Raw genomic sequence first — 23,829 nt, 5'->3', positions numbered from 1 at the left:
TGTTCGTCTATCGAAAGGAGATATTCTTGCTGCATCTGGAGCGACCACCCGACTTGACGTATACGTATAAAATGGTACGGCGGAATGATATAACATTATATTACGCATTGTGTCTTATCGCATTGCACATTGTGTGTTACTTGTTCAGATGAAAAATATAACCCAACGATGTTAAGGTATATTTTACGTATGAAACTTTACATGAAAACTACATTCAAGTTATACATCAGGCTATTGGACGACATTACAGCAATGAATTTTTCGATCCTCGAAGTGCTATAAATATCTACTAAGGAATAGTGAAGAGCGAGCACATGATCAATCGCAAACCGAATGATATCTTGTACTGCTATCGCTTATATTCCCCGTATGATTGTAAGCCATCCCAAAAATCGCATATATGTTCATATGGTTCCACCCAAATGGCGTCGCCTTTCGCTTGAAACTGCAACGCGGCGTACGACCCGTATCCCGACTCTCCGAAACTTGGCCAATACTCGACGTTGTAAAGGCCGGACGTAAAGAACTCTCTCGATTCACGATGGAAATCCTTTAAAGTGAGAGGACGCAATGGCGTTCAGTCGAGCGAGAAAATTTTCATATTACATATTACTTTCATTCCTGTACCGATGGGTCGGGTGTGGGCGGTCTATACGACCCGGTGGAAAAGATTCATACCTTTCCGTTTGGATTCCCATAGTTTGCGAAATTTGTCCAATACACCCCGATTCTATTCGCCAATGACGATTCCTCTTCGTTAAATCGAAGGTTGGACGTGAGGTCCAAATTGTTAAATAGAAACGGCAAATCAGAGCTATGACAAGGCAGGTCGTTGCATAAATCAGAATCCCAGAATCCCTGTTAAACAAGAATACCACATGCACCCAGAGTTGAAAACTAAAATAATCATCTTTTCCTAATTAGATTAGAATTAGAATTATAGCTATACAGTTTTTTCCAAATTAGATTACAATCAGAATTTTTAATTTCGCAAAGAAACTTGGAAATGAAATTGAATTCCGCGTCAGAAAGAAACTCAACAAAACTCGAGTTCAGTTCATATCCAATTAGAGCTCATTCTCATAAGTATGTCTGGGTATGGGCACTATACATTTCTCCAAATATTTTCAGGAAAACCAGAAATTGGATTAGAAGTAGAATTAGAGCAAAGATACATGTCACAAATCAGATTAGAATTATTATATTTATTATAATATATAGATTACCGGCAGTTCGCTCTAATAAATCTAATACGACAATTAGAAATATCTAGTTGTACAAAACTGCATGCATGCATAATCGAAATTAAGGCACTGTATTTTATGTGATATCGCAAAGGGCAGTCATGCCCATTTCATTGTTTACTACCACACATTTTGGTGAAGTCGCTCGCTACTCACCATAAACGGAAGCGCCTGGTCGAAGATGTAGAACCATTGCTGCGTGTTCGTTGGCATTTGTGATAGCAAAGCCCTTCTGGTAGGACACGTGAAGACGTAATCGTTCACAATCCGCCCCAGATTGCCGCGATAGTCGCAAAACACAGAGCACTAAAATGCGAAAGAAAATCAATGAAATCACGTTCGTGCCTGGCTACGACGACACAGTCAGCGACTGCATTGCAGGTAAAGTCAGTGTTGGGATCAGATATCTACCTTCGAGTCACAGCAAATTTTGATTCGAGTCAAGTCACTAAAATTTTCAAAGTGATTCGTGTCAAGTCATGCCCTCTCAAATTTTGCGTTTTCGAGTCATTTCCAAGTCATCCACATATTTTTAGTTTGTCTCGTTTGATTTAATGTGCGGATGCAGGTGCATGTTGGCTCGACCTCGCCAAACCTGTAAGATTTGATTTCATGCCGCCTATTTCTAAACTGCTAAGACGATATGAGTAACGGGTTATCCATGGAAGTCGCCTAGAAGTTCCCTGCTGTAAACACCGCACGAGTGTAATTCAAAGTAGGCAACGATTATAAACTGCATTGATGCTTTAAGGCTGTATAGTGTATAGGCAGTGCAGTGCCGAACTCATATGTGTAAAGGAGAAATGATGTTTAAGCGTTTAGGAGAAAATTGTTACCCGAAAATTTCGTCGATACGACCAATAAACGACCAACTTTAGTTCTTCGTAAAACAGAACATTTCATCAACATCGATTCTATTGAATATTAAACATTTGTGCTTCTGTGGTTGAATGGTTTCGAATTCACCGATCGACTTCCGAAACAGCGCAAAGCATCGTTTTCCATAATCTATATTATCGCCCATCATTGGTGCTCGCAAGTCCGATATATTTGCCATCCTGCATGAGGCCTAAGACTGACTTCAGGTTTGGTCGTCAAGTTGAGAGGCAATTTTCATTTCCCATACGTCGAGGCATGGTCAACTGTTCTACTTCGAGTCAAGTAAAATCAAATCATTTTAGTACTCGGGGTCAAGTTCAGTCATTTGCATAACGCGGCCAGAGTCATCCCAACACTGGCATCAGCAAAATTTAATAATATTTTTGCAGATATATATATACCTGCATTTCTGTCAATTCACGATAGTACAAGAGATCCAACTCAGTGATAAGAAAGGGGAAGTAATCGAAATGGCTCGACGCAGCAGCCAAACAATCACAACGGCATATTAGCCCGGACATAGTGGGAAATGGAAGAAATGTGTTGAAAGATCAGACGCTGCATATTGCGTCTACTTTTGTTATTTGTGTGACTTAAAGTTGAACTAAACGCACACGCTGCAAATCATGGATCAAAACCAATGATACAGTCAGTAGCCTTTATTTCTATTAAACATAGTACAAAGTCCTTCATAGTGCACAAATTTATCACTCAGCACAGAATAGTTTAAACATCGTGCCAGCAACTGAACCATGTGAAAAGTTTAGAAGATAATAGTCATTCGCATATACATACACACAAGAACGTAGCCTACTCTCCATTGACGGAAATCACCGCAACCGACATACAATTTTTGTCTTGGACAATACATTCGACTACGCGAGGACGTGAAATCGTTTACACGTGATACCATCTATAAGTTATGACACCATACTTACATTCGACGGGTATTCAGCGAGAACGGCGTTTGCATTCGCGCCTAACAAGGTCAACACTCCAAATTTATAGAATGTCTGCGATAGAGGCTGCTCCAAGGCGACTGCAATGAAATACATTCCTTCTGCACTAGTGGTGCCCATGATCAACGGCATGGGATGTAGACCACCCTGCAATAGAGCGCACCGTCGTAAAATATAGTAAAGTTCAAGTGTATTACTCTAACGCAGGATATAGGTCTCAAAGTTTCTACCCAAACATAGGTCCTAACATGAAGGGTGTAAATTGGAGACGGAATTGCGCTTGTGAGCGATCGTTTAATCTGTATAGTGTGTAATCTTTTCTGAAGGGGTAAATATGGCTCCTTAGACGATAAAGGCTTCCGACCCCTGTCATAAACGGACCGAAAATATCTTTAACCAGGACTTTCGTTATGCAGCATTCTTACGGTCTGCGTTCACAATTATCAGAACACCCATTCCGTAATACCAATGAGCTATATCTAGGGCAGAGCACAATGATTGGAGTACTCGAATCTTAATCGAGTATTTATTTTAATGATTCGAGTCGAGTAGTAAACGACGAATTTTTCGAGTACTGATATTATATGCGTTTCTCGCCACTGAAAGTTAATTTATCAGAAAAAATTATAGCTTCGATACAATTTTCCACAATGGAAGCCTTCAAACCTATGGCCGTACCGCAGCATACAAAACAGGGTATAAAGTACCAGTACTAAGCTACGAACGTTATTGGAAATACCACACTTCCGAAGTCATGGTCATCCCACAACATTGTCACGAAGTGCAATGAAATCGGTAGGGTCGCAAAAATACTAAGTGTGGTTAATGTGATGAAGATCTGAGATTGAATTCTTTGTGATTAAATTCTTTGTGACATATTACATTCTATTATGACGTCAAAATGAGTGATACTCGAATACTCGACTCGATTCGAAGTATAATACGTGATTCAGAATCGAATCACTCAGGTACTCGAATTTGCCCAGCCCTACTCATGAACCGACGACGATTTCTAGAGTTCCAACCATTCCATATCGTATACTTCGACTATATAGGATGCAAATCGTACGTATGCTCATACTACATGTTTTTTTCGAAAATTATGGCATAATTATTAGGGATGGTGTGAACCTCTGAAAGGTTCAGGTTCGTGTGAACGCGAACCTTTTTGAAAGGTTCTGTGTGAACGCGAACGTGAACCTCATGACGTCACGTGACGTCATATTGCTAATTCCAACCCAACATTTCATTGAAGTGATAGTCTATAATTATTCTACACGATACCTAGCGACAACTCGGGCCACATAATGCCACAATGCTGAAGTACATATTACCGTTTTAAACGTCGCCAAATATATCGACTGGGGCAATCAAATGATATAATAATCCCATAAAATCAATCTCTTTCGTCGCTTTGCCAACAATTTCGACGAGGAGTTGCAAGGGAGTATAAGCTTAAAGGTCTAGGCCAGACCGGACAATGCATTCGGCGTCTGAGTATTGCGACGTTGATATTGAGCACAGTGTAAAACGGGTTTCTATACTTACTACCGATATTACCCCATTAACAAGTTATACAGCAGTAGCATACCAACATCCCAATAGCGTGGATCCTGTTGTTATGATACAATAAACATATGAAGTCAAGATTGACACCGTACACCTGCTAGATATTTTCCATCAGACAACGATATCAATTGCGTTGATTGGTTTAATAGGCATCATTCGCTGACTACATCTAGTGTATTTCGCCCTTGATGTTGTGTCATTGCGGGTCAAGCTCACAGCAGAGAGCCACAAAATATTCACAAATGGAAAGCTGGATATTTCGAGCAAACTTTTGTAACAAAGCACGTAAAATTTTTGTGATTATCAAGGAGTATGCTCGTTTAGTGTCCATTTTTTGTTATGCTGCCAGCGCCACGCATAGAGTCGTCCGCAGTTGAAATGCAATAAATTTCAACCAAAGATGTTATAATGATGTGAAAATTGTAATATATGAAAAAGGTTCACAGTGCAGAACCTACCAAGGTTCGTTTGTGAACGTGAACCTCTAAATTTCCGAGGTTCACACACAGAACGCGAACGTGAACCTCGCGTTCACACCATCCCTAATAATTATACAACGTTTGAAAAAAATGTAAGGGCATTTGAAAAAAGACCGTTTAAAATATGTTTTAAACAAAGTGTTTTAAAACACCATTTGTTTTAAATGCAGCCCTATACATGTATAGGGTATAGCTATATGTGTCAGTATTTAGCATAACATTAATGGAATAAAAATAAATATTATCAGAGAGAGAGAGAGAGAGAGAGAGTCTTTATTTTCATCCAACCAAAATACATAACAAACGGCAGTGATGGTGGTATAGAAAATATGCATGCACAGTATTCGGTATTAGATAGGAATGATCGATAAGACCGTGAAGGTCATCTAGTCTGATCACACCAGCATCAAACAGGTACACTTGACTCTGAACAGTCTGGCTGTAAAAATGTTTAGTTAAAAAAGGAAAATAGAAGAAAAATTAAACGATGGTAGCAAATGATCAATGAAGCAATGTCTGGGCGAGGTAGGGCAACAGTGTTAGTGGTAGGGCAACAGTGTTCGTGAACTCACCCTCTCAAAAACTTTCAAGGGCATGTCTGACAAGACATTCCCATCGATAACTGGCCCCCAGGGCTGTATTCCAATTAGCTTTTTCCCGGGTTGGAATAAATTTATCGAGTTACCCAGCGAAGCTTTAACGATATCTCCCGCTGGACTGGAATGGGTAATATCGAAATTTGAAAACAGATCTTTATCAACTGACGAAATAGGACTCACACTTTGCGAAGACAGTCCATCTCGCCAGCCTTACATCCTACTTTGGACGCGAAGGTGTTACCAAATCCTTTCGCGTTCCGAAGATCCCGATATGGGATAGAAAATGGATTGCTCATAAGTCCGGCGCGATGAAACAGACCTTTGGAATAGTTTGTAGCCAACAACACGGCGACGGATTCAGCGCCAGAGCTTTGACCCATCAGTGTGACCTTGACAGAGATAATTATCGTTTTTATATGCATCTGGCTTATTCTTAGGTCTTTACCGTCACTTCAATTTAGACTTAAAGTATGCACTGCACATATAAGAACTGAAATAAATCTATCGTTCCCGAGAAGAAGAGGGAATGGCATACCGAAAATGGCAATACGAGATTTTTTCGCGAGTAGTGTATGTATTGTATATGCTAGCGACTAATTTATGGATCGTAAATGATAGTTGATTCGACAGTCACCGTGGCTCAGTCCGGTTACGTCTCTAGTCCGACAAGCTGGTTGTCCCGTTGATTGCTCACGAACCCCGACTCTAGTGAGCAAATCCGGTGTCGACCCCAAGTCCCGGGTAATTGGATATTGTGGAGCGTCCGCCGGAAGGCTTCGTCCAAATCTTTTGTGGGATAACTGAACACTCTTCCCTTACAATTGGGATATACCATGAGACTATATAGCTTAGCGGTACGTCGACAGTTCAACGCTCGACTCCAGTTTCCTACTTGAATGTTGAAGGCTCCTTCTAGCTATACGCGATCAGGGTAACCGCCTGGTGTAAAGTAAGCTATGCAGTTGAAACGGGGCATATACAAAACTAAAACTCTCTCCCAAGTCGAGTTTTCGTCAGGATGAAGTGTAAGGTTTCATTTAACGATGTGCATTATGGGTTAACGGTATGCATTATTCCTTTAACGATGTGCGTTATGACCTCCACATTATTAGAGGTCATATCGCAGTTCCGTCTGTTCCGATGAATTCCTGTTGAATAGCGTCTAAGGCCCGGAATCTTCCAATAATTTACCAGTGTCGGGTTTTCGTCCAAATATTTTACAATATTCTGTACAATAGTAATTTATACCTGTTTCGGATCTCCGCCAAAATATTTTATATTATTTTGTATCCATCGAAGTGCTTTGATTTGATCCCATATCGCGTAATTTCCAACTGCGGCATCGTCACCATCGCCCTGGACGAGCAGTCCCAATGGCCCCAATCTGCAAAACATGGGATTGCACAGACACGATCAAATATCACGATTTGACGAGGTTCAGAGGTTGCCCTGTTCCAGACACTGAGTGTTCGAATTACAGCGTTACTCCGCGAGTCAACTCCTTTTAATAGAAATTCAGTCCTATATGCCGATCGAACATAATATCTGAAACTACGATAGAATCCCACCTGTAATTGGCGGTAACAACGATCACGTTCCCTAATTCCGCCAGAAACCGGCCTTCGTAGACCAATGCAGAGCCAGCGCCAGTCATAAAATTCCCCCCGTGCAGATACAATATCACAGAAAGCCCCGCATAAGATTCCGGTCGGTCGTGCGGCATCGGTATTGTGATCACGCCATCCTTTACGGCAGTGCCTTCTTCGTTCTCTGATTCGAATATCGCAGCGTGCGGGACCCAAACGTTCAGATACAAACAGTCTTCGTCGGTCTGAAATTTGTTAATTTCGTTCGTAAAAATACGCTCTATATCAGGGGTGGGCAATTATTTTTCCCCGCGGGCCAAATGAGAAGCAGAAATATGTTGGCGGGCCGAGTAAGAAATTTTAGAATATCCAGCGTATTGATTTTATTTCGAAATTGAAAGCAGTGAATTGCACTAATTGGTGCTCAGTGGATGTGTTGATATTGGGGAATGACAAAGTGACGGTAATTACCCCAAAAAATATTTATTTGCCGTCATATTTTGAAACAATTTTAAACATGATACATTGTGAACTCTCTTTAAACCCCTATCCGCGTTTTCCATCAATAAATTAAAATGTATTTGGAATGGCCGGAACAACCCGTCGTCATCCCCCCAAACGTTGGTCTTGGGCCCCCCGTAGAGTTCTAAACCAAGCTCCAGGTGGCTTCGCCCCCAGACCAGCCGCCATCAAGATGCACGATGCACCAAATGTCTTTTATACACTAATTGGCAACGTTTATGCCCTAATCGCGCGAAGCGCGGAATTTTTTCATGATTCATGATTCAATCGGTCAATAATATTGGTAAATATATTGTTATATTTTTTAACCTCTCTCAGCCCACGTAGTGGCCTACTCAGTTTTACCGCTAGAACTGAGTGAGGTACTGTCTTGGAAATATTCGGGAGGGCCCCTTGGTATAATTGCTTCGTTACATGTTGTTATTTATCGTGACCTCACGTCTGCTATGTGAAAAGATATTGAAATCGCCAGAGCGTACCAAACTAAGAAGGCGCAGCCGATTCCCGATTGGTATTTCTTCACTGGCAAATATTGCCTATGGACAATTGGACTTCGTGGTTTTCGGTCAACATAAGGTCAGTCCTTTTTGGCCAAGGTTTTCTCGCTGTCGAGTTTTTTTCCTTTACTTGGTTAAGTTGATCAGTAGCTGCAATTGCAGTGCCTTCTGGGAATCCCGTGTTGGCCTAAAGTTTATTTATCTTGTTGCGTCGTGGTGCGGTAGTGGCTAACGCCGAAATGCCCAATTCTAAAAACATTGATCTCTAAATCGCGCGGAGCGCGAGAAAAATTTGAATGAAGTTGCATAAATTTTCAAAAAAATACCCAATAATTTATGTTGATTCACGAAATAATTTTGGGCGCCCGTCGAGCTCGCCACTAAATTAGGGGGCTTGGGATTCGGGAGTTACAGTCCTGAGGATAATATATAGCTTATTTTCTTGGTAGCTCGTTTCCAAGAAGTGTGCAGCTTGCCGAAATGGCCTCGTTGTTCAGCCAAGGTTGCAGTTATTAACCATCTTTGAATTTCAACTTTCGGCTAGCTCTTTTTTGACATCCTTTATGTGTGGTGATATATTCATAAAAATCATGGGCACTGATTCACTTGTTTCACGAATTATGGATTTGTAAACACATCACGTAACAATTTGAAACACAGATCGTGTAATGCGTAATGTGACAATGGCAACAAAGAAGGTTTGGTAACTTCTTGTGACTTTAATTCCAACGGCATAATTTGCTACATTGACTTTACGTTGAATCTGGATTAGGCATGTGACGTACGTATAGGGTGCGTAATCACGGTATGTTAATGAACAGGCTTGATAGTAAACGAATTTCCGGTTCAGTTTATACATCCTATGGTTTTAGTCCACGCAGCAACATTGAAAAGTAGGTTTGATATTTCAAATTTCAAGCAACCTTTCGCGGGCCGCACAGAATCGCTCGGCGGGCCGCATTTGGCCCGCGGGCCGCACTTTGCCCGGGCCTGCTCCATATGGATTTACGAGCTGATGCGTTTCGTGACTTCCTATCCTTACTAGAGATGCACAGGATCATGACTTTGAATTCTAATCGGACAGGAATTCGGCAAGTTTTTCTCAAACAGAATCGGATCCAGATTCACAATTCTGACCAACTACCGGATCCAGATCAGGACAGGATTCTAAATTTATAGAGTACGAAAGGGTCTTTATGCTTGTTTGCTTCGATGTTTTGTAGAAATTTGGAATCCGCTTCAACTTCAGCCTTGCACCACTATTTCGAAAAATCCCTAATCGCAAGCTTTAATGCATTTCTAAGGATTAATTAGAAAAAATATCGACGACAGTATCTACTACACACGGCGTAGAAAAATTCATGCATCAGTGATTCTTTTACACAAGTTGTGTCAAGGGGTTATATAAGAAATATGTATATATCCTTGCACTGCATACCTAAATCTCTAAATATAAATTAATATATTTAATTTCGCCGCATCGAACGCGTAAAATGATGATTCGTCACGTTTACGTGCCACCGCATGTCAATTTCCGACTGCAATTTCCCCATACCCGCACAGGAAATCAACTATTAATCGCAGTGAGCTGCTGGATATGCAGGGGAAGGTACTAGGGATGGTGTGAACCTCTGAAAGGTTCAGGTTCGTGTGAACGCGAACCTTTTCGAAAGGTTCTGTGTGAACACGAACGTGAACCTCGTGACGTCACGTGACGTCATATTACTAATTCCAACCCTTTCTTTCAATGAAGTGATAGCCTAATATGCTCTATATTAATGTACACGATACCTAGCGAAGATTCGGCCCACATAATGCCACAATGCTGAAGTACATATCGGCGTTTTAAACGTCGCTAAATGTATCAACCGCGGTAATCAAAGGATATAATAATTGCATAAAATCAGTACATTCCGTCGCTTTGCCAACAATTTCGACGAGGACTTACCAAGGAATATAAGCTTAGGCTACGCCTTAACGGTCGTAGCCAGACCGGACAATGTGTTTGGAGTCTGAGTATTGCTACATTGATATTGAGCAAAGTGTACAACGGGTTTCTATACTCGCTACCGATACCACAAACAATAAGTTATGCAGCAGTAGCACGCACCTTAATCGCACGGATTTGGTTTTAATGATACAGTAAAGATATGAAGTCAAGATTGACCCAGTACGACAGTTCGATTTTTTACATCAGAAGACGATATCCATGTCATTGATTGGTTGACTAAGCATAGGCTTACCATATTTCGGAAATGAAAAAAGAGGACACTTTTTCAGAAATTTCAGACAGGCAAAACTGGAGAAGAATTCTCAAAAACAGGTAAATTTCACCCGCTTCATGATAGGATGACTAAAAAAAAAAAAAAAAAAAAAAAAAAGGTCATCACTTCCACTCAGAGCTCAAAAACACGTTTTTCACTCCACATTACCAGCTGGATGACTAAAAAAAAAAAAAAAAAAAAAAAAAAAAAAAGGGCTTTTTTTCGCTCAGAGGTGAAATCACCCCTTTTCCCTCCGAAATACCCGCCGGAGCTTCACTTCTGCGCTAATTTGCGGCATATCACTCGCGATTTCCTCTAAATATGACCTAAATTTTCAAAAAAGAGGACAAAATCTCAAAAAAGAGGACAAAACGGCGTCCTCCGAGGACACTTTCAAAAAAGTCAAAAAAGAGGACAAATCCTCTTAAAAGAGGACGTATGGTAAGCCTAACTAAGCATCATTCGCTGACTACGTATATCGATTGCGGGTCAGGCTCACAGCAGAGAGTCACTAAATATTCACAAACGGAAAGCTGGATATTCCGAGAAAATCTTTGCAACAAAGCAAGTAAAACTTTTAAGGTTGTCGAGGTGCATGGTGCATGCTCGCTTAGTGTAGATTTTTTATGCTGCCAGCACCATGCATGGAGTGGCCCGCAGTTGAAATGCAATAAATTTGAGTCAAAGATCTTATAATGGAGTGAAAATTACAATTTACCAAAAGGTTCACAGTGCAGAACCTACCAAGGTTCTGTTGTGAACGCGAACCTCTAAATTTCCGAGGTTCACACACAGAACGCGAACGTGAACCTCACGTTCACACCATCCCTAGAAGGTACCGAAAAAATTTCCATCCGGAGCCGCGAAAATGCTGCCACTATATTTTGTCATAAACCCCTTCGTGATTTGCCTTGAGCGTTCTTCATGTTATTTGAATTTTGAATTTATTCGCGTATCACTCGGTACAGTGCCATTAACGGAATTAATTTTGTCCGGGAATTTGGGCTCTGCAGGTGTTCGTGTCGGAGAAGTCACGGTGCGTGGATGGCATTGTGACTAGTTCTTAATTTGATTACACACTCTCAAAATGTAAACCATGACTGTATTATACTAAACATAATAATTGATCATAATTGAGTAGGTGACTGCCACGAGTCTGCTTGGTAGGAATATAAGCTCATGTGACGTATGGCAATTGTGTATGCCCTGCCCCGTGCTTTTGATATATTATATACGGAATTTATCACGTATTTATCACGCTAGCCGGAATTATACCTCCGTGGGACAGGTAAATTCCTTGCTCATGTAATTGCAACTCTGTGGGCATCCCGGTCGAAAATACGTGGCGTTCCATGTACCTCCGGGGAAAGCGATTGGATCACGTGGTTTTTTCCATCGGTATTGCCCAGTCGGAGGCTGGCTGAACGGGATTCCACGAAAGATAGCGGCTTGGGCCGTGAATTCACCAGTCGCGTTGCCTTGCGGCACTGAAAAGAACCGCTAATTTTGAAATTACGCTATTAAAAACGGCTCATTCTAGGGGCGGGTGTAAAATTGAGCAATAAATACTATAGTTTGGCATGGTGATCGCGAATCAGGAATAATTTAACAGTTGTAATAACTTGTATATAGAATACGCATTGTATAGTGGTAAAATAACAGTAGGCACGATTTTGGGCGATAGATATGGTACGAATCGATGTTACTAATATATGAATTATACCCCAAAGCCATTAAATACCGTGCGTGTAGCTAGAAAATGCTGACCTGTCACAATCGCTTCGGTTACCCGATTGTGGTCCTCGCCTCCTCCACCACCTGCCAATGCTCGTGATATTCCGACTATAAACAAAGTCGGAATACCGACTAACACTGTGAGGTACATCAAAGCCAATGCGTATAGTGTAAACGTACTGATATATAGCATCAAGTCAGTTTAGCAGAACCAACGAGTACGGTTGGTGAAATACGCCACCGTAACGGAATGCGTGACGTACTTTATTCATGATCTGAGGTAAACAATCATTTTTAGACTCAATTACAAGTATTACAACATATAGAGCATAAACCCATCAACTTTATATCAACAATTATTCCACATTTTGTCGATAGTATAAACTAGAAATCAACTAATTGCATGGTATTACAATTACCGACGGCTCACTACAAAAATGACGAGGTATTACCAATTCGTTCGCAACTGTATACATTGTGAAATATATCCTACGCCGGTATCAAAATTTACCAGCTACTTCGCAACGAGCTTGCAGTGACTAGTCAACCGAGAGACTTATTTCCTGACATAGCCTATTCAGAGCCTTGGTTATCACAATGCATCACAGCCGAGTGGCACACCCGTCGCGATATTGCGTAGTTTCCCCATGCGATGCGAAGCTGCTAGCTGCACTTTGTCCACGCTTTTATTTTATGCATTGAACATGCACATTGTACATTGTACATTGTACAAGCTACCAACATTAGGTGCGAAATATAGAACGTCTCTCTGAATCTTAGTCTGAGTAATGAAAAACATCACGCACAGCTTTGATATTAAAAATCAACTAGCTTAGGTTCAGTGATAGTAAACTGACTTGAATTTAATCACGATAAAACGACAGATAATTCGTAGATATAGGCCAATTCCAGGAATATTTAGAACTAGATATCCCTGACCAATTCGCACAAAATGAAATGATCTTAAGCAATGCGTCATTGACTTCAAATATACATCTACCCTTCTCGCCCACCACTACGCAATGCATAAGCACAGTGTTCTCCAGATAGTAGGACAATATGCTATATTGTAGAACACTATGATTATAGTGATAGCGATGATGACGCGCCCACCTATTCTACGATAACACGGTCAGGCAGAATAATTGAAGCGTGAACTTGTAAACTTGCCATTACAGCAGTTACATCGAGGCAATGGTCAAAGCGATAAATTTTTCTGTCGAAAAGTCAATCCAGAGGCAGGAACCGTGACCAACAATGCCTATGTAAAATTTTTGTTCGGGCTGAGCTGGGGATCACATGCGCATGCGCAATAGGGCTCTTCAAAAATGACTTTTTTTCCCAAATCGTACTGGCTACTTGATAAAATTGTTAGGTTACCTAATTTAATCCTACACACAAAATTTGGTTCAATTCCGGCCAGTAACCGCTTTGCTACAGGAGAAGAAAGTTTCTATTTATCATATAAAAATAAATGATAAAAAAATTTGAAAATTTTCTGTTCACCCCATGAAAGTGTTAGGCTGTCTATAGAAACCATCCTCACCAAATTTGGTTCAATTATTTACGGTGACCGATTCTTTGTTTATTTATTATAGTTGTGCTCGCCGTAAATACTATTTTATTCAAATCTAAATTTTTCGACGGCAATAACTCCGCTTCCACTGGTTGGAATTGAACCAAATTTGGTGAGGATCGTTTCTATAGACAGCCTAACACTTTCATGGGGTGGACAGAAAATTTTCAAATTCTGTATTATTTAATTTTATATAATAAATAGAAACTTTCTTCTCCTGTAGCAAAGCGGTTACTGGCTGGAACTGAACCAATTTTTCTGTGTAGGCTTAAATTAGGTAATTTAACAAATTTATCAAGTAGCCAGTACGATTTGAGAAAAAAGTCACTTTTGAAGAGCCTTAATGCGCAATGTACCAAGGAAATGCAATGCTCAAAGCATTCAGATTTTTGAAATGGCGATGCTGTCTTTATGTGAGGTTAAACTGCCCTCATTAAGATACTTAAATTGCCTTAGCAAGTCAGAGCTTAAATATGTTTGAATATCTATTGCTTCATACGGGGCCTACGATACTTAGTATCGTAAGTATCGTAGGCCCCGCTTCATACTTAAATATATCTAGGGTTGCATTTAAAGCAAAAATCAATTTAAAACATGCATGTTTAAAACAAATCCCTTGTTTAAAGCATGTTTTTTATTTATTTTTCGGCCATGACGTCACTAATATTGAATTGTGACGTCATAGTGGATTGTCATTGCTAATTGAAAATATAGGGTGAATATAGCTCCTAATGAAATATCTTTACTAGATGTTGAACCGACTGTTTTGATGGTTCCAACCAACCCATATCAATATACGTCGGCTATATTGGGTGGTAACTGTCCACAGATTAATACAACATATTCTTAGAAAGTATTTACACAATTAAGGCATATTCTTACAACTTGAAAAATACACAATTTCTTTTAAAGGCATTTGTTTAAAACACTGTTTAAAACATTTTTTAAACAAAGTGTTTTAAACAACCATTTGTTTTAAGTGCAACCCTAAATATATCCACGATTGCATGACTAAAAGTGACCAAGACACGAAAGTCTCTTGGCATTCTACAATTTCTATTTTAAATCATATTATTAGTCATAGTTTTTCATGTGTGTTCTTCCCTTTTTTCATCAGCAAACGTTAAATAATTTGGAAAAAATTGAGCGATTGGCTCAAGTCAAAATTCATTTGCTTACAATCACCGCGAAAGCGAAGTATATTACGTGACGCCCACAAATCCCACACGTACACGTCGCACGTCACAATAACATTAAAATAGTTCTTACCGCGTTATTCTGCATCTACGTGTTATCATTATTCAGCTCATTTTCCGAGATTAACGCATATAATGTAAGGAGAATTTCCTGTCACGGGTATGTACCGCAGAAGTCTTTTCGTAATGGCGTGGGATTTCAAGATACTGCGAAAGTCCACATGTCTGAACCAATTATAGAAATTAGCAGTCGTGGTGAAATTGTGTCAATCTTTGAAAATTTCCAATCGTAATTTAAAGCCACTATGATTACACGTTTTCATCATAATTAATCCTAAAATGAGTTTGTGGTGACACATCGAGGCTGCGTCGCGAGCACAAAAGTGACACAGCAGAATTACGACTGACTATGTGTACTTCGGGTGTAAGTACATCAAATCACATCTTCAAGTTTAGAAGAAATGAATTACGAAAGTTTTCTAAGAATCCAGTATACCCACAAGGTGCAGAACAACATATTGCATGGATGCAATCACGTGTAAATCCTGTAATGCGCAAGAAAATATCAGGTAAAAAGTAACTAAAATGGATCAGCTAGACTTTTAGTATTCATTCAGTAGGCGGTTTTATTCTCAATTCAACATAAAAAGCTTTCGGTAATCAATTTTAATTGCTCAACGATGATTAAATCCATCCACGTTTATCGGGATTTAAGAACTGTAAAGTTGTAGTAGGCCTATACATATATTATTTATTTTCAGTAGTAAGTATCGTAAGCCCCGATGTGTTACAGACTAAAGCAGTTTATTCATCTATCAATTAATTCACTGGAGGAATTCATATCATCCGGCGTAACTGTTGTAGTTGTAGTATCAGTTGTATCAATACAGCGAGTCGTCAATCGATGTCGTATTGCAATTTTAACCTTCAATTTTTACTGCAACTTAATATAAATCATCACGCGATATTGAAGGCAAAATTCCACCCTCTCGACCACCAATTGAACCAATGAAGCAATCCGAAGATTGTAGATAAACGACGGGACATCGGAGATAACATCAATGGGTTATTGAATATCTCAATAGGTGAAACATGTGAAATACAATAGCAACGACCGGTACAAGGAACAATCGAAGGATGCGGGACATGAGCTCGCGAGATATAGGAGATACCGCCCGTATGACAATGTCATGCAGAGACTTTTTTTAAAAGGGTGGGGACTTCCAATCTAATGTATGCAAACGTGTGGGCCATGTGACACATGTGGGAAGAAATTTATATAAATTGAAGAGAAAGCAAGTACTGACCGTCATTACTGCACCGGTAGCTATTTCGTACATGTTCATTATTCATTGCTCAATATGAAGATCTATTTCGTCTTAATGTTGGCTATAGACCTTGGATGCGCCGCTACAGATGGTTGGTAATAAATTTATCTTGCGGTTATTTTTTAACCCAGAATTTCTGGCAATTTAAAAACTCGCCTCTTTTTTCATTAATTTTTGTAATTATATACGCTTCAAAATTCAGTTGGCCGTTTGATTTGCTGGTGATTAAAATAATTTTCGAGATGTCGCAATCAGTTCAAACTGTAAACAGTTTTCTAAACTATATATCTGCACATTTCTTACGTGATTGGATTTTAAATTCAGATCGAAACATTTCAAATATTTCAAGAAATGCGGTCATTGCGTAAATCTGTTATAATCCAAGGAATTACTTTCACAGTAATAAAAATACATTTGTAATGGATTTCCATACTCTCAGTTCGATTTGCCATGAGTAAAGTGATGTCCTATGTTATGCATAACTGTCACATTGCGCTGGACTTATAATGTGGGAGATTTTAACGAATCAGGTTAAATTGATATAGGCATAGTTTTTCGGTGGTAACTACACGTTCGGAAATTGTTACCTTTGGAATTTTACATGGTTGCCAAAAAATTACTGCGAAACGAAGTGTGTCTAGTATATCATATACTTTGTCTTTTCTGTTGTGAGATGAGCGATTAACGTAACAACCAATTGTCAGCTCACGGAAAATGGTTTGATGGATATCTTTTTCAGACATATAGCCAGTTCCTAAATGGATAAATTTCGTGAATGCTTGAATCGTGGATTTGTGATGTAATTTATGCATGCATGCGTTGCTTTACATTAATTGTTAAATGATCCTATATCCTCTATCTGAAAACAAGGCTGTTTGTCTCAGTTTCCTCAACCTTTATCCTGGTATATGATATCGAGTCATTATATAATCTATGAACTTAATTAAGTTATCGTGTATTCTATGTGCAGGAGATATCCAGCTTGACAGTTGAATATGAGAGCATGTATATACAAATTATTTCTCAGGACTTTCAGCGTGCACACTAGATCGCAACACGACAGCACCCGCATATCAAGGCTGGCCGATTGAAATCAGTTGTTCTAGAGTACTGCAGACGTACAGATGGTTTTTAGCGTCCAATGGCAAGTACGGACAAGGAGATAATACAACGGTTTGTGTATAATCTAGTCTTGCGCATAAATGATTGATGTAAGTGACAATTAACTCTCAAATCGAGCGAAAATGCTGTTGCCAAATGCATTCTCAATTTGGCATAGAGAACAGTGATCCCACCCTCTCTAAACGAAATATGGCGATCATATACTGCATATTATAGCTGGATCGCCGTATTGCAGAAAAAGCTATCCAAATTCTTTCACCTTGGAATTATTCGGTGCGAAATAGATACGTTGCATCACGCTTTCGGACACTGTCAAGCCTCTGTACACGATTTTATCGATGCATTGTCCGTATATAAGCACCGTGAAAAACTTTTCTGACGCAGGATGGAATGTGCTTACAGCTGCAGCATCAGTGGGTCATCTGGGAATTTTGGCACAAAATGTTTCAATATTCTATAAGCCCCCAGTCTTCCAATGTGACGCGACAGTCACGATGCCATCACGAACTAACCCTAATGAAATGGTTGATAAGTCCGTTAGGTCCTCTCGGGGATAATGTAATCTTTAACCTTATAATCATGCAGCTTTACGTTTCTTGCAGTGCTCGATTGTGGATGCGATGCGTAACATTACGCTCGCGACTGGAGACGTGGATATGAGCAGATTCTATTCAAGTCCAAAACCAAAGTACCTCACACCTGATATTGATAACAGTTCCTCCACGCAATATCTAGTGATCGCGGTAAGTTTCTGCTGCTATCAAAACTTCCGGTTTTAAAATGGAAAACTGATTACTACACCAAGATCATTGCAACGCAGCCATACATTGAATCACCTCGTCAGTACTGGGTGATGTATTACGTATTCAAAGTGTTCACAAATTTAGAAAGGAGATTCAGCTTGCTATTACGAACATATTACGTTACTGGTCGCTGAAGATACTACGGAAAAGTGTAATATGAGCGCTGACGGCATTTTGGATCTTACGACTCGTGCGAACAGAATGTCACAACTAACCTGTGAAGGTACCGAAATGATTCGATTCGGAATCGAGTAAAGGCTTCTATCTATTTTATTGTACTCTGTGACAATGGTATGGATTGATTTTCTAACGCTGCGTCTTCCCTCTATGTATGAACTATTTGAGTCTCAAAGCTTTCTCTGTTTATCTGCTGGGCCATTTAGCGTCGCTATTCCGAAGACGGCCATTTCGGTTCCAGGATATTCAATAGATGAGATGCCGCCAAGTGTTCACGAATCAAGACTAGACTTCATCTTGCTGGACTGAGCATGAAATGCTAATAGCTGACCAGAAAAAAACATAAATTCTGTTTACCCGGATGCGTGAAAGAGCCAATCATAGCCCCGTATTTTCAGACAAGCTAGTACCTTCGAGAGGATCTTACAATCACGCAATCGAATGGTACAGGAATTGTTCAGAAAGAATACAAGGCAACAACAAGATATACAGTATGAAAGAAAATAAGGTAGCCTATTCGACAATGGCTTGTTCCCCGTGTTAGAATGTCTTCGATATTTCATATACTACAGCTCCTTATTGCATCGGTCGATTTCAGTCTATCGGGGACTTATAGTTGCGTGATCAAATACAAGAACCGAAAGAGATTCATACAGCATTTTAGACTCTGCGTGAAACGTAAGTTGCAATATTTAACGATCCAGAATATTTTCGTATGTTTGGAGTGGGAAAGAAACCATATTTACTGTCTACTCCAGTGGTTCCCAACGTGGGCGAAATCACCAGAGTGGGTGATTTTAAGAAGTAGGGGCGCGAATAGCGAAGGCGGGCGACAGCGTACAAAGGGGGCGATAGGGGGGGGGCGAAATGTTAGAATAGCTATATTTAACTAATCGGCACGAAATGCACGTGAAAAACTGGTTGTTCTGGATCTGCCTCGAATGTTAAATATAAAAGGCAGGCTAGACTCCCTCCAATTTGATGTGAAGACGGGTATTTCGGAAGTCATGTCGAATTACTGACCCTTTTTAGTCACTTCACCAGCGATCAGAGTTTAGTTTTATAAACTTCCCCGTTTATACGTCCTCTTTTTCGGTTACGAAAATTTGGGGGTCAAAATTTGCGTCGAGCTTGATAAGGGGGCAATTAGTCGAAAAAGGTTTGGAACCACTGGTCTATTTGGTTAGCAAGTATCGAAGTAGATGAATACTTTACCCAATTCATTGGCTTGTTCTCTAGAGTCTAAGCGAGTATTTCCCCCAATAGATTGTGACCAGAAGCACATGCATCGGTGGAGGAGAAATAATCGCGAAAATACCGCATGTGAATCCTTGATCCGTCTCTGCCGAGTCAAAAATCGCGATATAGATGCACTGATTAACTATACGAGAATAGCTGGACCATTGGTTCTCTCAATATTTTATGACCTGAAGCATACGGCAAAATCCCGCGCGCACTCTGCTTATGTCGAGTCATAAATCGTGATATACGTACCCGGATTAGGCTGTAAATTCCGATCATAATCAACGACGCAGAGTTGACAATTTTCTTCTTCTGTAGCTGCGACTTCAATCAGCACGCCTTCGATCAGTTGTCCAACGGAAATACCGATCGCCCTTGGCCGCAACGCAACAATCACATGTCACGTGAATGTCGGCCCCACTTCGGAATCGAGCTTTACGACAGTTTATTGGACACGGGTAAGCAATAGGCAATGAATAGGCTAATTTTGATTGTGAAAATAAAAGGAAAAAATATACCTTACAGATAGGTAATAAGAGTCGTTCGTCCAGATGCATAACCACTGGAACTTCAAGGACGTTGGTATACGGCGATTTCGAAGGCAAAGGACATTGCTACATGTAAGCTTTGTAATAACTGAATAAATTATCGAAGTATCAATAGTTACGACACAGCTGGTCTGATGTTAATTAGAATACCGGCACTTGGCCTACATTTCAAATATGATACATAAACTCAACCCGCGCTATATACTCCGCGTTGATTATACCCGATATATTTCGTGCTCTTCACATCGTTATGTTTTTTAATGTATTGTTCTGTACAGGAATTTTTCGCAAGCAGAAGAAGCGCATAATGAAAGATGCTATTTATATGAACCTACAGAAGACGAAAAGCTTCCCCGCGGGATAAAACAAAACATTACATTTTCCCTAAGGTAAGGAGTGACAACATGTTAAAGCTCCATAGAATCGTAACTTATACAGCTGGGTCCGTAACCGTCCGGCGAAAATTTCCGCCCAACATCATAGTTAAATTAAGATTGAGATGCTGTGAACGTGAGGTTCACGTTCGCGTTCTGTGTGTGAACCTCTGAATTTTAGAGGTTCGCGTTCACAAACGAACCTTGGTAGGTTCTGCACTGTGAACCTTTTTCACATATTACAACGTTCACTTGATTATAACATATTTGGTTGAAATTAATTGTATTTCAACTGCGGGCTACTATATGCATGGCGCTCGTAGCATAAGAAAAATCAACACTAAACGAGCATGCACCTTGACAATCTCAAAAATTTTACTTGTTTTGTTACAACAGTTTGCTCAAGTATTTAGAAACTCGCTGCTGCGAGCTTGACCCGCAATCACACAACATGAAGAGCGAAATACACTACATGTAGCTGTAGGTAGTCAGCGAATGATGCTTATTAGTCAACCACTCACTCAAGTTGATATCTTTGTCTGATGTAAAAAATCTAGCAGGCGTACAGGGTCAATCTTGATTTCAAATGTATATGTTAATTGTATCATAGAAACCAAATCCGTGCGATTGGGGTGTTGGCTACTGCTGTATAACTTGTTAATGGGGTAATAACGGTAGCAGGTATAGTAACCCGTTTTACACTCTGTTCAATATCAACGTAGCAATAGTTAGACGCCAAATACACTGTCCAGTCTGGACCGTGTCTAACGTCTAACGTCTAACGTGTAACCCTGGTGTAAGCTTATATTCCCTTGCAAGTCCTCGTCGAAATTGTTGGCAAAGCGACGGAAGATATTGATTTTATGGGATTATTATGTCATTTGATTGCCCCAGCTGATACATTTGGCGACGTTTGAAACGTCGTATACTTCAGCATTGTGGCACTATGTGGCCCGAGTCGTCGGTAGGTATCGTGTACATTAATAGTGGCTATCACTTCACTGAAATATAGGGTTGAAATTAGCAATATGACGTCATGACGTTCACGTTCGCGTTCACACAGAACTAATGATATATTTGCAAAGGTTCGCGTTCACACGAACCTGAACCTTTCAGAGGTTCACACCATCCCTAGAATAGAGTAAACTTCTCAGCTATTAAGGAATGTTCCAGATTCATTTAGTTATGATCTTCCACCAAAACGAAGGATGTCACGTGTCTGAAATACGACGACAGCGCCTGTTAGTGGCGCTTTCTATGCAATCACTGCGGAGGTTCCAAGGATTTCATGAGACAGAGACATTGCCATGCAAAGGAACAGATTTTATGCAAAGCTGTAAAGGAAGCAAAAAAATTATCTGTACACCATCGCTGTTTATATTTTTTCAGCCAAATGACGTTGGAAGACTACGGTACATATCACGTCAAGTACGACATGTATGGAGTGACCGCCGAAGCGACGGTGAAACTTATACAAAAATTCGAATATGGTGGTCTCAAGACTTATCTGTATGTGATAATTGCTTTCATCTGTGCCATTGTATTATCCGCGATATTTATCCTCCTCGTGGTACTCATTCGGAAGCGACTTGGTAATACGAAATACCTTGAATAGCAATGCAAGTCTTGACCGACCATTCCGAAGTCCTTCCTTCGACTCGGCTGCGGCTCGAAGGGGCGTTGCTCCGTTGCAGAATTTTCAACGCGCAGCAAGCATGTTGGAAATGAGCCATCCGGTTAACTGATGCAGTTAGTTTTCAAGCCCAGAAAGGTCGGTAGAACTGACATCGCGAGAGTGAAGCAAATGGAGTACTGAATGTCGCGAAACGGGCCATCGCTAGTTGCTAACATTATTATGTTTTGTTGCCGTTTACCTTACGCAACGCAGTCTTGTTTTGCATATTCCAAATTATATCTGTCACTGTTGTTTGAATAAATATCGAAAATACAAAGCATTCTATAAGCGGATTTGTCACTGGTGTGCAGACCGCATGATGGAAGCAGCAGATCGGTTTCATACTTGGCATAAGACACAGAGTCGGATAAAGACATCGTTGGACCCAATTCACTTTTCGCCGGTGGGTCGAATTGAGGCCGGTGCAAAATAGTGACGTCACAAATGAAAATCACTACCAGACATGAGGTGATTACTTCATGAATGTATTCGATTGCGATTACAGCAAAATCAGGAAGTAGTCGATTACACGTAATCACGATTACTTTTAGTTTGCTTCTTATAACTTATCTATTGATCATTGATTTTTAATGCTGCGATGTGGAAATCGTTTTGTTCAATTTGACGAGTACAGAATTTCAAATCTTTGTCCGGTGTTCGTAAATAGGCCTACTGCTCGTCAAGCCGCACCGGTCAAACTACATTTAACTAAGCATATTCAACGGGGATATCTATAACTCCCTGACATCCAAACATCAATACATTCTTTCAAAACTTGTGATTGTTATCCTGTTGCGAGGTATAGTGGCGATTACCAGTGAACTCGGCCCGCGGTTGTTCTTACAATCGCTAGGGCTGGGCAAAATCGAGTACCTGAGTGACTCGATTCTGAATCAATGCTTCGAGTCGAGCATCACTCATTATGACGTCATAACAAAATGTAATGTGTCGAAGTTCAAATAAGTACCTTTTGTGCCGCGAGTCCACGACTATAAATATAATGCCTGCTATCCATCACATTAAAGATACTTCGGTATTTTTCCGATCTTACCGATTTCATAGCACTTTGGGACAATGTTGTGGGAGGTTCAGAACTTCGGAAATTTTTTTTTTTTCAGTAACGGTCATAGCTTTGTATCATGTTTCGTCTGCTGCGATACGGTCAATAAAGGTTTCAAGGCTTCCACGGTGGAAAATAGTATCGAAACCATAACTCTCGTTGAAAAAATAACTTTCAGTAGCGAGGAGTTTATAATTTGAGAACTCGAAAAAATTGTTATTTGTTACTAGACTCAAATCATTAAAAAAATTACTCGATTCAGATTCGAGTACTCTAATCACTGTGCCCAGCCCTAACAATCACGCTACCACATGGATAATTCGTTACGCAATGACGAGCAAGGCCAATACCCGTGGCATAATAATTGTCAGCGGCATTTGAAAATCCGAGATTTCT

The 23,829-nt window shown here is 40.1% G+C and overlaps 2 protein-coding genes across 3 annotated transcripts; one reads left to right on the top strand and one right to left on the bottom strand.

Moving 5' to 3' along the window:
* Nucleotides 1-318: 318 nt before the first annotated feature.
* On the bottom strand, nucleotides 319-12,899 carry LOC145441746 (crystal protein-like). Of its 2 annotated transcripts, XM_080319685.1 has the most exons (10): nucleotides 12,366-12,735; nucleotides 11,874-12,085; nucleotides 7,298-7,560; nucleotides 6,978-7,113; nucleotides 5,910-6,118; nucleotides 5,703-5,847; nucleotides 3,062-3,229; nucleotides 1,401-1,550; nucleotides 679-858; nucleotides 319-550 (listed from the first exon to the last, which is right to left on the bottom strand). In XM_080319685.1, exons 1-10 carry the CDS (start codon nucleotides 12,523-12,525, stop codon nucleotides 350-352), a joined length of 1,824 nt encoding a protein of 607 aa, XP_080175811.1. In that variant the 5' UTR covers nucleotides 12,526-12,735; the 3' UTR covers nucleotides 319-349. The 2 variants fall into 2 exon arrangements, with proteins under 2 accessions (XP_080175811.1, XP_080175812.1); XM_080319686.1 differs by lacking the exons at nucleotides 5,703-5,847; nucleotides 5,910-6,118 and having other exon boundaries at nucleotides 12,366-12,899.
* Nucleotides 12,900-16,257: 3,358 nt separating this feature from the next.
* LOC145441723 (uncharacterized) lies at nucleotides 16,258-22,661 on the top strand. The gene is made up of 10 exons (XM_080319658.1): nucleotides 16,258-16,523; nucleotides 17,460-17,605; nucleotides 18,157-18,297; nucleotides 18,442-18,580; nucleotides 18,933-19,042; nucleotides 19,107-19,212; nucleotides 20,095-20,234; nucleotides 20,302-20,396; nucleotides 20,603-20,713; nucleotides 22,088-22,661. The coding sequence occupies exons 1-10, from the start codon at nucleotides 16,466-16,468 to the stop codon at nucleotides 22,311-22,313; spliced, it is 1,272 nt and encodes a 423-aa protein (XP_080175784.1). The 5' UTR covers nucleotides 16,258-16,465; the 3' UTR covers nucleotides 22,314-22,661.
* The last annotated feature ends 1,168 nt before the right edge of the window (nucleotides 22,662-23,829 follow it).

This window comes from Botryllus schlosseri, chromosome 6, assembly GCF_051294905.1.
Source record: "Botryllus schlosseri isolate E-star chromosome 6, Bs_hap1, whole genome shotgun sequence".
NCBI classification, from domain to species: domain Eukaryota; kingdom Metazoa; phylum Chordata; class Ascidiacea; order Stolidobranchia; family Styelidae; genus Botryllus; species Botryllus schlosseri.
The sequence above is the reverse complement of the archived record's forward strand: the minus strand, read 5'-3'. Positions and strand labels throughout refer to the sequence as shown.